The sequence below is a fragment of the Neopelma chrysocephalum genome, unplaced genomic scaffold, assembly GCF_003984885.1.
Source record: "Neopelma chrysocephalum unplaced genomic scaffold, ASM398488v2 Primary Assembly neopelma1_24, whole genome shotgun sequence".
In the NCBI taxonomy this organism is placed as follows: Eukaryota; Metazoa; Chordata; class Aves; order Passeriformes; family Pipridae; genus Neopelma; species Neopelma chrysocephalum.
The window spans coordinates 41,597,794-41,611,662 of NW_020897693.1; the positions used below are offsets into that span (position 1 = coordinate 41,597,794).

Sequence of the window (13,869 nt, forward strand, 5' to 3'; positions counted from 1 at the left end):
CCTTCCCAAACCTTCCCAAACCTCCCCTTCCCAAACCTTCCCAAACCTCCCCTTCCCAAACCTTCCCTTCCTTTCCCAGACTGAGAGGGGGACAGTGGATACATCCAGCTGCTGCACCCAGGGACTACTTCTACCAGAGAGTGATAGCCCTCTTCTCCACTCCCATTTTTAGCAGGATAGTAATTCCTTGCTCATCTCACAGCTGAAATGAATAACAAGTTCTCTTTTTTCCCCTCTCCCCACCTTACAGCCGTCTCCCTTCCTGTGACAAATGACATGAATAAAAGCGACACTAAGGTAAGGATGGGCCAGTAGTGGAAGGGTCAAATGAAGAGGAAGGATGTGATGTTTAACCTACACCTAGCTGTTTGGTTTTGGCCTGCTTCTACACCTGAGGAAGTCCCTTAGGATGTACCAGAGGGATCGGACAAGCTTGTTTAGCAAGGAGATGGAGGCTGGATACACCTTTCCCCAGTCCTCCTACTTTCAGCTTTTCAAAGCTCCCAGCAGGAGGTGACTCAGGAGAGAGTGGGGGGAGATGTGATTCAGGAAAGGGCATTGCTAGAACTGTGTGTTTTGGGGGTGTGTACATCTGTGTTTGCATGTGTGTAGTATGTTCCTTAAACATGTATGTTCCGGAAAAATAGGTAACTGGTACTCTTGGCTTACTAATCCATTCTCAGCAGCTGCTCAGCCTGTCTGGATGGCTACAAGCAGCGCAGGACTTGGCTGACCTCTCCAGCCCTGCTTTATAGGCTTCCGTGCCTACATCTGTGTCATACCCTCTGACATTTATAGCTGCATTTTGCAAATGTGTGCTCTCCCAATGGACCTTTGGCAGCCTAAATGCTTGGATAGGTGGGTTTGCCTGTGTTTATCTGTGACGGACACCACCCTCCTCACCTCCTCCTTCCCCATCTTTCAGATGAGCCAATCTCTTGGCTGCCCAAATTAAAACTTCTACAGAAATTCATGTCCAGAAACGAAACTCCAACCTTTTCCCCTTTACTTCTTGAAATGTTCTGTGTTGTGAAATCTTCTAGCCACAAAATGTTTTTTCCCCCGGCAGCAGTACGGGAGAGTACAGGCTCCATTGCACGTTACCTATAGGACATGTGCCATGAGCAATGCCTCCCTATTTTCTGTCAGACGTGCCTGGGCCCGGACAGTGGTTGCTTTGTTAAGACTTTTAGCCTGCTTAGCCCTTGCTGGGGCTGAGCCATGAGCTGTGAGACACCGGATGCCTTCTTTGGTCGGTGTGCTGCTGAGGAAGGGCAGGCGGGATAGGCATTTCAACTGGCCATGCCAGAGTGTGATGCTCGTTGGGCATCTGGTGGGACAGTCCACTAATTCCATGATTTTCCCTGTGAGATCTATCCCCCAATATGTTCTCTGTGTTAAAAATGGCACTTCTGTGGCAGTTGGTGCAACTCTATGGAAATGCTTCCACCAAGGAAGGATTCGTTCCCAAGACTGCCCCCCTCCCTGGGTATTATGCTGACACATGCTCTGTCTGAGAGCAAAATCAGCTTTCTTTTGAATTCGCTGCAATTGGAAGGAGCCTTAGGACTTTCTGCCTTCACCACCCTCTGAGACACAGCATTTTAGTGAAGGAAGTCCTGGTCTTACAGGACAGATCAGGGCAGGGATATCATCACGTGGATACAGCAACAAGCACTGCAGCTCTTCCTACACACCATGCTCTGTGCCACCAGCAATTGTGGGTGGCTCAGGGCTGTGTAATGGGTGGTCAGCACCTGCAGACCTTTGCTGGGCAGCTCATCAGACTTCCCTTACACCAAGGGCTTTCCACAGGGAGCTGAGCATGACCAAAGCATTTACAATGTCTCTGGTGTTTGCTCACTATTGTGCTTGTTTCCCACTTAAAACCATACATTTCAGAAGGGCCTGAGCATAGCCAAACTCAAATATGGAAAAGTTTGTCCTTGTAAGGACAAGATCCTTTGGAGATTTCTGTGTGGGGACATTGTGAGATGCTCTTAAGTATCTAGTTACCTGCTCATGGTTAGATGATAGCTATGGCAAAAATCCAGTCTGAGTTTCTGCACTGGATTAATTACATTCATTTGGAAAGGATCTCGTCAATTTCCTGATGCAGGCTATTATTTCATGACCTTGTGAAGCATCACTTTGCAAGACTTGCTCTAACAAAAAGACAAGGAGAGTGCTGTGGAATGACTGCATTCTTCCTTTCATTACCTTACAAAGTTCCTCCACAGAGTTGACTGTATTTCTGTGGTGACTGATGTGGGTTTTTGTGCTCAAAGACCTTGAATCATTCAAGCTTAAAAAAGCTTGAATAGAATATTTCATTGAACTATATTCTTATTTCTCATGCTAAGAAAGTCCTTAATTCTGAAGCTGCATCAAAAACTGTTGCAATAAGGGAGTTCAGAGGTTGGGAAACATGGGAGGGGAGAATCAGAACCTGTTTTTTTTTCGATTTAATGGTAGAGTGAGGTGACTCAAAGTCATCTAAAATCAGTATTATTAGATTGCTTGTGGTATAGGAGAGTAATGCCAGGGAAATTCCCCTTGTTTATTTTTTTTAGATCTTTCCTGTAACATTTTTAATCCATCAGGCAATCCCCTCAAACTCAAAGGAGTTTAGGAGTTCAGCATTTTATGGCTGTGATCTGCAAAGGCAGAATTTGCTCCTTACACAGGGTGAAAATTTGCCCATTCCAGCTGGTCAATGAATATATCCAGTTGCTTGAATGAACAGCATTGTAGATGACTGGGAACTGCTGACTTATGTTTAATTTCTGCTGCAGCCACAGTGCTCAGCTCTCCTGAGAATGGTGCACTGTGAGGGAGGTCAGGGCTCTCAGGGCTGCTTGCAGAAATCATCAGGAGAAAGATTCAGTGAGTGAATTTTTTGCTCGCAAGGCTTGCTTGTATTCTTTTTTTTTTTTCAATTTAGCCTCTGTTTTTTCCACAAGCAGTTGTGAGCCTTGCATCCTTCCTGGGCTGCTTTATAAATAACCATCCTTTTGAACTAGGCAGCCTGATTCCTACACCACTAACCAGCACCAAACTGCAGTGAATGCTTCTTTCGTTTGGGTCCACCATGGTAACACATTAGGGCTTCCAGTGGTGTGTTATTGTGTGGCTTCACACCTGACAGCGGTACCACATTGCCTCTGCACCTCTTTCATTCTCCTACCACACACACAGCTCTGGGATCCCTGTGGTATCAGCAGTGCTGCAGTTGCATGGATGAAGAGTTAGGCCTTCCATCTCAGTACAGGTGACAAACCAGATAAATAATGCTCCTCATCTTACACCAAAGAAAAGAGCTGCTGGAAAGGGTGGGCCCAGAGTTCATCCTGTCTGAGAAGCTGTGCCAGATTTTCTTCGCTTTCAGATGACCTGCCACCATGTACAGCTCTTCTATTCTGTAACAGATGGTTTGAACACTCAAAGTACAAGGTCAAACACTTCTCCAGAGTGTCTTGTCCTTCTCTAGGGTTTGAGAGCAGTATTTTTCCTCTGTGTTTGCAAGTAGTTTGCCCCTGACCTCACCTTCCATGCCTGGCTGGAACGTAACTGTGGTGCCTTTCTCAGGTTTTGAAGAGCTTGCAAGATTTCAAGGTCACCTATTGAACAGCTATGACCACTTTTTTCTCTCTACAACCCACTGAGCCCTTTGATGAGATGCATGTTGAGATATATTGGCTTAAAAGAGGACAATTTTGAGCTTTCTATGTATATATCCAGATACCCTTTACTCTCCTGATGTCCCCAGACCCTGGGATGGTCTGAAGCTGTGAAATCCTCAGTTGAATTGTGTGTCATGTTGAAGAAGCTCTTTCCATTGTCACGTGTCATTTGTTCACTTCTGAGTTGCAGCAGGTACCCTCTGTTCCTGCATCAGGTAAAACAGGAACTGAACATTCAGTTCTGGCTTGACCAGAAAGATCTGTGACAGCACCTGCTGCATTTTAGCCTTGGTAACAAGTAGATTTAGGAAAAAAAGACAAAAAAGCAGTGTTTCAGTTTGTATTTTTGTCTCTTTCTAGGTGATGAAGTGCATTGTAGAGGTCATCTCTGATACTTTATCTAAGCCAAACCCCCTGCCGATCAGCGAGGAATGCCTAGAAACACTCCGAGGAGGTACAGCCTTAGACTTAATGCTGGGTATCAGCAAGCACAGATCTGGCAAGTAGGGGCTGGTCCTGACCTGACCAGCAGAGCCCTGGCTCCTTGATCCCTGTTAAGGGGTCCTCGACACACTCACCTTCCTCACGGTCACCCCACCAGTCTGCACTGTGCCCCAGAAGCAGGGACGGAGCTGCTGTTTGTCCCAGGCCTGGCCTCATGTGGGCACAGTGGCCAGGGGGTGCTGGCTGACATCAAACTGCCTGGTTTTCATAGGACCTTCCTGTCATCTTAATCATGCGGTTAAGACGTGACAGCAAATCAGGCCAAGGGAAAGGGAAGAGCAAATGAAGAGAGAGGTGGCATTTGGGGTTCTTTTTAATTTCCTGGGGGTGGGGGGAGGTTGTCTTTGGCTACTTTCTTTACTAAGTCTTCCCTATTGCAGATGAACGAATTATTTCTATCCTTCGCCACCAAAACCTATTGAAGGAACTTCAGGAAATTGCTGCTCAAGGTACAGTACCAGCACAGTTATTTGGGAATACACCTACAGGGAAGTTATAGGGAAGAGTGTTTTTATCTTTTGTAGCCCCTTACACAGTTTTATTGCTTGTTTGGTTTTGGTTTTTTAATTTTTTTTACATTAGTTTGAGATCATATAAATATGCCCTAGGAAACACAGTTACAGGACTTCCAGTAGAGATTGTGTGAGTGGGTACAGGAATTTTGCTTATAACTCCAATATGTATCTGCAATATGTATCTGATGATTTCCATAACTATCAACATAATTTGGTAGTGACGCAGAGCATAGACATTTTGGGGTGGGAGAACCCTAAAAGGACATACTGTAATTTAATTCAACAAATAATCTCCAGCTCCCAAACTGGAATGAAAGGCAAGAAAACCTTCACTTCTTGTGCAGCTGGAATCTAGCATTAAACCCAGGTATGGAAGAAGGGAATCCACACTGAGCATTGAGCAGGACTTGCTCCTAAAAGATGAAAATGTTCTTGAGCTAATGGGGGTTTTTTGATGGTTTGCTTAACTCAAATGCAAGTTTCTTTGATTTGGAGAGGTGTAGGCTGCTCACCATGGGTCAGTGTGGGAGCAGCAGCAGCACAGAGCTGTGCAAAGGGGTGTGCAAGGGGAAGAAGGGCTGTTCTCAGGTGCCAAGTTGCCCAGAGCTGACATGCAGGTCACAGGCAAGGCTACTTCAAAGCTAGTCCAGATCCCTCTGTCCAGGTGGTCCAGTTGAAGTTTGCAACAGGGTTCTCCCCATGCTGCCGGGAGAGTACCTCCTGATCTTCCCTCCTCCTTCTCCCTGGGCTAACCTGGGTGGCAGCCAGGCATCAGCAGGGGGAAGATGATCAGGGTATCCCTGTGCCCTGCTCCTGTGTGGCAAGTCTGCCAGGGGTGACTGGAAGGCAGTGGCACCAGAATGCTTTCAGAGCAAGGAAGACACAGAGGCAACAGGGAAAAGGGAGAGGAAAAATTCAGAAAGTCAGGATTGGGAGTCTCATGCAGCTCCAAAGCCATATTTTGGTCACTACCCGAACGGCGGAGGGGCCAACTGGGCAGTGACCTAAGATGGGCCCCATGGATGCTCTAGTGATCCAGAAGAAAGAAACTTCAGCCTCCTCAGTGTGCTGGGATGCTGGTGCCTAGGCACAGTAGGGGTTTGAGGAGGAGCACTCAGTTATAAGCAAGGCTGTGCCCCTCGGCATGGAGTCTGTGAGAAGGAACTTGTTTCACAGAGGTGCATCTTGCTCCGTTCTTTCCTTGGCCTGAGCCCATCACATCACTTAGTCCTAGAGTAACATGAGCTCTCATCTACAGATCACAGAGACCGGGGGTGGGACAGTCTTGTAGACCAAGGGAAAAGCAGAGGTGTTTGTCTTGGTCTCCTCTGTGCTGGCTGCAGCTGGTTCTGCTCAGGCTGGAGAATCCACACCATTCAGTTCTGGACTAGAGAGCACTGGGCAGTGTTCCCTCTTGCTGTTGAATTAAGGCATAGAAGCTGGGCATGAGCTGGGTTAGACAGACCTTGCTTGGCTTGCAGATCCCATTGGAATGGGGCTGTCTGGGGAGTGCTGGTTGCCAGGACAGCTGCACTCTGACCTCCTGCTTGTGTTGTCTTCAGACACCTTTCTCCAGGGTGTTATGTTTGCTAAGTGGATTCCATAATCCCAGTGTGGGGCCTTGGAGCCTCAGGCTATCCCTGCAGTGAGAATGAACACTGCTTCTTTCTCCCAGCACCCCAGTAGAGGGGCTCCCACAACCACGCTGGAGGGCACATAAGCTCTCAGTGCTCACCTTAGCAGAGGTACATAGGCAGAATCTGACAGGAGGCAATTTTTATCCTTTATTACTCTAATGCTGAAGTCTTTTGTTGGCCTCAGCCTGCTGCAGTTCAGCACCTCTTATTCCCTAGATCTCCATCAATATTAGTTTTCCTGGCAACCCTGCTTCTCTGTTTGTTTAGAGACCATTTTCTTTCCTGCAAATGATGTCTTTGATTGTGGTTTTGTTACTGCAGTTGATTCACGTATCCTCCAGTCTCACTTCTCCTCATAGCTCCCCTTTGGCAGATTTGTCTGCTGTAGAAAATACAAAGGGCACAGAACTATTTCCCTACCTCTACTTTCTGAAACACAGGAGGGACTGTTGCCTTTCCATACTTTTTGTTACTTGACACAGGTGCCAATGAGAGAACTCATCAGCAGAAGAAAAACAGTGGCTTCGAAGATGAACTTTCCGAAGTCCTTGAAAGTCAGAATGACAAGAACAAGGAGAGAGGTCAGTGTCAGTCTCCACCCCCGGGAAATACGGGTCAGGCTGTAAACAAGGATGTTCTTTCTAATAGCCTTGATATGTCCATCTGCTTCTCTTGTAGGCATCTTCTTTGATGCTGCCACTGACACACACAACCAACCTGATGTTTGCTTTCTTCTTATTTACAAGCTTAAACAACATGTAGTTTCTGCGCTATAGTAACTGGTGATTGTCAAGTTACCAAACTGATACTGATCTTTTCTACCCTGCTGCTCACACTATCACTCACTCCTAATGTTTAAACGAGTCATTGCCAGGGAAATCCAAGACTGAAAGACTCAGTGATAGAGGCAAGAGTGATCTGGGCCTGTGCCTGCCACCCTTGTTTCCAGGCATCTAAAATACTGAGTAATGGGTCTCTGAAGGAAAAATGGATCTTGCTATACAGACATTGCACACACCCCCACAAAACCCCTGTATCTTGGAAAGATCATGTTCAGCTGGGATTTTCCCTTGTCACTATTTCTATGGCCTGACTAGAGACAGGCAGTTTGGCAGAAAGGAGAGTTTGGCCCCTTTCTTCTTCCTTGTCAGGAAGACACAATGCCAATGTGGGGTGACGTGACTTCTCATCTAGCAGCTGCACCCCCACAGAGGGTCTCAAGAGGGCTCTGGAGCATGTGGTTGAACCACAGCAGCACAGTGATGCTGAGACTTCATTTCAAAGCTGCTCAAAGCAATGAGTAGTGACACCCCTGGGGGCTGCTGCTGCAGCCAGCATGGCCAAAAGTCAACAGGCAGGATAGTGGCACTGGATCTCCCTCCTGTTAGGGCAGACCCGAACCTCTTGCTCCAGCAGTGTGGAGACTGATGAGGATGAAGTGTGGCATATTGGGCCTTCCAGACCAGCTGGCAGTCCAGTGACACCAGCACAGTGTCACTGGTCTTCACCAGCGTTGTGTGACCAGCATCCCCTCACCCTAGCACACTCCTCAGCCCTCCTTGGGGTTGCACTTGCCTCTCCATACCTATCTGGCTTTTAAGCCCTCATCTTTTCTTTTGCAAAGTGGTTTCTATGTCTAATTGTGTTAAAAGAGGCCACTCTCACCTGAGCAAGAGCAAATACCCAGCCTGCATTAAGCTCCTGCTGAGTAGCTCCTTTGCAGAAGCAGAGCCACACCCCCTCCCTCCAGCACCCTGGGAACCGGGCTGGCTGCCTCTTCAGCCTGACGGGAGAAATAAGGATGCAATGTTAGCGCAGCACTCAGAACAAGGAGAGCTGTGCAAGTGCCGTATTACACTCCTAAATAATTTCATTTTACTTGCAATCTGGTTTCATGCAGGGCAAGTTCGTTGCTGGCATCTCAAGAGATGGTGATGAGGCCTGTGCTTCAGCAAAACACTTGGGCATATGTTTAACTTCAGCCTTGCGAGTCTCTCCAGGAGCTCAGGCACCAGAGAGAGCACTGCCTTGCCTGAACACAAACATATGCTGAAGTGACTTGCAAAAGGATCCACGGGCTGGCTAAGCAGATTGCTGAGTGGAGCTGAAGCTCCCTGGGAAATGATTGGGCTTTGCTGGTTGTGAAATGAGCTCTCAGCAGAAGCATTTCTTCTTGTTTGTCCTCGTGCAGATGCAGCAGGGGAGCACCCCGAAGAGGAACAGCCCACGGGGTCCCTGGCTCAGCTGACAGAACAGAAACCCCAGCAAAATGAGGATTCAAGAGAGGAGGGAAAAAACAGCCTGGAGGAGAGGGAGCCCAGGCCCAGGAATACTAACCCTGTAGAGAAAGAGGATCGGGAAGAAGTAGAAAGCAATGACATCAGGGATACAGACGATGCCCAGCGAGACAGAGCTTTGGACAACCACACTGGCAAAGATTTCAGTGAGGATGAGCAGCAGCAGCAAGGGGATGAAGAGGAGGAGCCCAGAGGCTCCAGGGACAGCCTGGAGCTTGAGGGTGAGGGAGAGGAGCCATCCAGGAAGGGCCGGGAGCACAGCAAGGAGGTGGCAGGGGAGCGTGTGGAGCGGGAGGACGACGGAGATGATGCTGCAGAGGAGGACCCTACTGAAGCAGAGAGGTCACTTGATTTGGCTGAGGAGGACGAGGAGGCTGAGGAGGTGCAGGGAGATGACAGTACGTATCCCAGACGACTGCACTAATACTTTCCTGGGGTAGCTGAGAGCATTGAGACAGATGGATTAGAGGCTTTAAAGCCAAAAAGCTCAGGCAGGTGCTTACTGAGTTTACAGAAATAACCTTGCCAGCAGCCACCCAGACCCCACCACAAGCACCTGAAGCATGGACCCATACACAGCAGGTAACATAAACCCTGCAGTAGCCTTGCTGCTTGGTCCTGGGAACAACCAATTCCTTTTTCCTGGACTTACTGCAGGGTTTTGGACTGCTGCCTTCAAGCCTTGCTACTGACATGGCAAAGTGAGAGTGGGTATCTGCAGAATCCTAGGAAAGTGGGCCTAAGTCAGGAAACCCATCTGGCATCTCCCCTGAAGGCTCAGTTCAAAGGTGGACTGCAACCAGGTTAACAGTTGTTTTCACTGTTTTGTTTCATGCTCTTTCAGATAACGATGATGTGCTGGGATTTGGCAAAGATGGGCGGAGCTCTGAGGAGGAGGAGGAAGAGGAGGAGGAGGAGGAAGAAGAGCAGCCCCGGGCAGTGAGAGGAGGAAGACATCACCTGGAGGATGAGGGGATGCAGGAGGAGGAGGACACCTTCCAGACCAGGGATGCCAAAAGTGACGAGATGGAGGAGGAATCCTCCAGGGAGTGGGAAGACACCAAGAGATGGAACAAAATGGATGAGCTGGCCAAACAGCTGACATCAAAGAAGCGCCGTGAGGAAAATGATAGTGGAGAAGACCCAGACAGGTCCATGAAAAAGGCATTTAGGTCCCGCAAGTATGCCTTCCGTAGTCCAGAGGAAGATGTGAAAAGGTCATGGAAGCATCACTCGAAGGAAGACAGCAGTGAAGGAGGCTTCCCACTTGCTCCCATGCCTGAAGAAAAGAAGGACGAGGAAGGCAGCGCTAACAGAAGAACAGAGGTTGGTGTACTTAGGCTTAAGAATAAATCCTGCCCGGTTATCCAAACTATGCTGGGAGATGTAGATGGTACCTTGGCATTAACATAGCCGGCAGTGGTTCTCTGTGATATTAAGTTGATGCTTAGTGAACTTTTAGTCATTCAGCTCCAGGTACTATTGAAATTTGCACCTAGTTGTGTCTTTATCTTTGTTTTAGTGATTAGTGCAAAAACATTCCCTGCCCCACATGGTTATGTCTCCAGTGACAGGACTTTTGCACTGGCCTGTGCTGGACATGGTGACTAGAGCTATATCTGGAGCCTGGGGGTGGGCCTTGTGTCTCAAAGCCCTTCCAAGTCAAAGGAAATGCTTTCCCTGTCTCAGGAATGGAGTGAGTAATGTCAGGCCTCCTACAGAGGTAAATCAGGGGTGCAGTTGTGGTGAGAAAGCTGGGGCATTGGAGTCAAAACTGTTGACAGATGTTGGAATACATCCAAGTCAGGCTTCCACAGTCAGATATCTCCTTCCCTGATACCTTGTGTGATGCTGGGCAGTAGCTCAGCACCTCCACAGCAGCCAGGACTGGTGGATTTGCCTTTGTGCTGAGGCCCAGCTTCAGGCACAGGAGTTGATTTGGGATAGCTCAGAGGGCTGAGCATGGGCTTTGTGGGTGTTTGCCCTGAGATAGGCCAAGATCAGGTGCCTGGGAAGAGGCAGGGGCAGCAGGAGAGTCAAGCCAGTTTGCTGCAGCTCTCTTCCCTCCAAAACAAGCCTCTTGCCTTAGTTACACACCAAACCACTTACCAAAGATTCCCCATCAGCATCCCCTGCTAATAGAGCATCTCCAGTTGTGTTGGTTAAAAGCAAAGCCAAATGTCTCAGTTTGAAGCAGGGATGCAGTGTGGTGGGCTGGCCCATCTGGCTCCTCACCACCATCTGCCCACATCCTAGGTCTCTCCCCTTAGGAGGCTGCTACCCACCTGCCCCTGCCAGTGGCTCTGGGGTACACCTTGTCTGCAAGGTGGTGGACTCAATCTCCAAACAGGGACTGGGAAGGAGGATGTTGAGTCTGCAAAACTGCTATGTTTACAGCTGCAACAAGACTTTCTGGTTTGGTTTTTTTTTTAAACTAGATCAGGGCCTCGGGGAGTCAGTGAGGAAATGTCTAGACAAGGTACCCAGCAGTGAGGGAAGGGAAGGCACAGGCTCTGGCTGTGCCAGAGCAGCTACCATCCTGTCCCCTCTCCTCATTTTCAGGCTGTGTGGTGGTGTGGCTTGGCCAGTGGGGCCAGTGTGGGCACAGATGGGGGCTGAGAGTGCTGTCCTCTGTACTCTGCAGGGCTCAACATGTGGGGCCAGGCAGAAGCGATCCAGAGCACAGAGGCACAGCATGAGGCAGTGCTTTGGGCCTCACCAAGTTCTCTTTGGGTGCTGTGGAGGATCTCAGCACAGCGCTATTTTTCTCACTTTCTGGGGGTTCCAGCTGTAGCCAAAATTCTCCTCCAGAAGGTGAGCCTCAGCCAGCTGCTCCCTGACCTGCTTCAACGAAAACTCACTGGAACAGTGGCTGGGGCTCAGTTGGGCTCCTGGGGTGCTTGTGGCACCCTGAGCTGCTGACACCCTGCTGTAACCAAAGACTTCCCAGGGGCTGAGACGAGGGCCCTGTGGAGGGACATGGTGACTTTTTCCCCGTTCAGGAAAATAGCTCAGGGAAGAGAAAAAAAATACTTATTTTTACATAGTTCCTTTATTTTTTTCACACCAGCCACATGCAGAGCTGGCCAGTGGCTCAGTATAAGCCTGTGCTTGGTAGCAGTTGCAGGCAGCAGCAAGGCTTTGTTCCCTCTGCACAGGAGAGGGGCTGTCACCTTGATTTTGCTGATGGGAAAAGGCACTTTTAGCAGCTACAGCCCCAAGTTTGCTCCCACAGAGCCTGCTGCTGCACTGGGAGAATGCAGAGAGCCCCAGCTGATGGCAGCTGTGAGGGACAGGCAGGGCTGGAGCTGGCAGCAAGACAGGGCCAGCTGGATATGACCCAAGTTCAGACAAAGCCATGCAGTTAGGAATTTGAGTACCTGCACTAAATAAAATAGCTTCAGGTGACAGCACAGATACACAAGAGCTGCTATAGAAAGACACCACCAAGTGATGGGCAGCTCGAGCCTTTAAATTGATGGCCTCCTCATTCACTGCTTTCCCAAACAGAAAAGCATCTTCTGGTAGTGGAAGTACATGCAAACACCCAGGGCACCATGGGGAGAGGGGACACCACCATACCCTGCAGGAGCAGGGCACAAGCTGCACTTGCCACAGGTGGCAGGCACCAGTGCCCGTCCTGGTTTGACTCCACTGACTCAATGCAGGTGCCCACTGCGGTTCAGCACAGCCTGCCCTGGCCCCAGCTCCCTCCAGCCTGTTCTGGAGGTACAGACCTGTTGGGGGCTGCCCTGCCTGGCAGAAAGGCTGAGAAGTACGGGAGCTGCACGTCTTGTCCCCATTACCTGCTGCAGCGATTAAACATTAGGACAGGAGTAATCAGCATTGTGCACAGATGTCTGTCCAGAGGGGCAAACGCAGGAGCAGGCTGAAGGGATGGGGCAGGACGCAGCTGTGCTCGCGCCCAGGCAAGGCTTTCTGTAGCTCTGTGGGGCGAGGGCTGCACACCCACGGCTGCTGACACGTGTCCTGGGCTTTTGTTGCAGGACCAGGAGCTGGAGAGCCTGGCTGCCATCGAGGCTGAGCTGGAGCGCGTTGCCCACAAGCTGCACGAGCTGAGGCGAGGCTGAGGGCTCCAACCCTCCCTGTGCAGGCGAGAGCACCGGCGCCACCCTCCTGCCTCCCCACCGCGTTTCCGTTTCCCGATTTAAAAGCAATTAAGCCGAGCAGAAGCACCGCCCTCGCTAGCGCCCAGGCCTGCCTCCCTCGCCGTAGTGTCGTGCCCATCGCCGCTGCTTCACCTCACGCTCCCCTGTCCACACGGGTGCCCACCCGCCCGGCCGGGCGCTGGTGGGTGCGAAGTGCAACCTACATGTGTATTTTCTGTCTGGGTGGGGTTTTTTTCCCTCTTTTTTTTAAAAGACAAGACAGCTTTCTAGAAAGTTCTTCTTTCACCGGTAGTTTCACTGGGTAAAAAACTGCAATAACTTGTTATCTTTTGATTAAATGCTGAGAACTCTGACTGTAATATATTCTATATAAAAAAATTTATCTAAGGAAAAATAAAACTGCAGTGGGTTCCTTCCTTTGTTTTGGCAGCTTCAGTCTCAGTTGTCATCGCACTGCAGAGCTGGTACAGTCCTGCAGAGAGGAGGGGAATGAATGGCTCCCCTCACTGCAGACACACGCTGGTGGTGTTCCCCTCCTTACCCAGGCTCCTGCGCCACTGCCTGCTGGGGCCCAGCATCGGGGACACTTCCCTGTGGCCCCCAAGCACTGCAGAGCTCTCCTGGCCCACCCAGGACCTGCTGGTGCTGTACAGCTCAGCCAGGCACTGGGTGCCCTGGGAGCTTCAGTGAGACCTGGGAGCATCAGGGGTCACATCCAAGGTTTATCAATGAACACAAGGTTGACCAGAAAGAAAACAATTAAAAGTTTAAACACTGGGGCAATGCTTGACCAAGTCAGGCTATTTGGACAACACACAAGTAGATTACAAAAAAGAGAAGTAACAAATAGGCTAGTCATGAGGAAAAGTAGTGGTCTATGCTCCCCCAGAGGTGAAGGCCCATCCCAAGGGGATGCCCCTCCTGTGCGCTGGCTCACAGGAGTCGTGGTGGCCAAGTGGCACTGTGCTTACAGGCAGAACTGTCTCCATCCTTTGCGTTTCAGGCCACATGGCAGCTGGAGGACTGGGTGGTACCTGGGCTGGGGAATTTGGCCCCAAAAGTCTCTGAGCACCAATCGTAATATTTTCAGTGTTCTATGTGTA

At 49.7% G+C, this 13,869-nt stretch overlaps 1 protein-coding gene across 1 annotated transcript in view; it reads left to right on the top strand.

Annotated features, from left to right (window-relative positions):
* The window catches only part of CHGA (chromogranin A), a 13,882-nt gene extending 700 nt beyond the window's left edge, over positions 1-13,182 (top strand). The window contains exons 2-8 of the mRNA XM_027673747.1: positions 251-297; positions 4,044-4,137; positions 4,568-4,636; positions 6,822-6,920; positions 8,531-9,034; positions 9,481-9,962; positions 12,644-13,182. Of these exons, the coding sequence (XP_027529548.1) occupies positions 251-297; positions 4,044-4,137; positions 4,568-4,636; positions 6,822-6,920; positions 8,531-9,034; positions 9,481-9,962; positions 12,644-12,727 (1,379 nt within the window). The 3' untranslated portion in view covers positions 12,728-13,182. The remainder of the gene's footprint in view (positions 1-250; positions 298-4,043; positions 4,138-4,567; positions 4,637-6,821; positions 6,921-8,530; positions 9,035-9,480; positions 9,963-12,643) is intronic.
* The last annotated feature ends 687 nt before the right edge of the window (positions 13,183-13,869 follow it).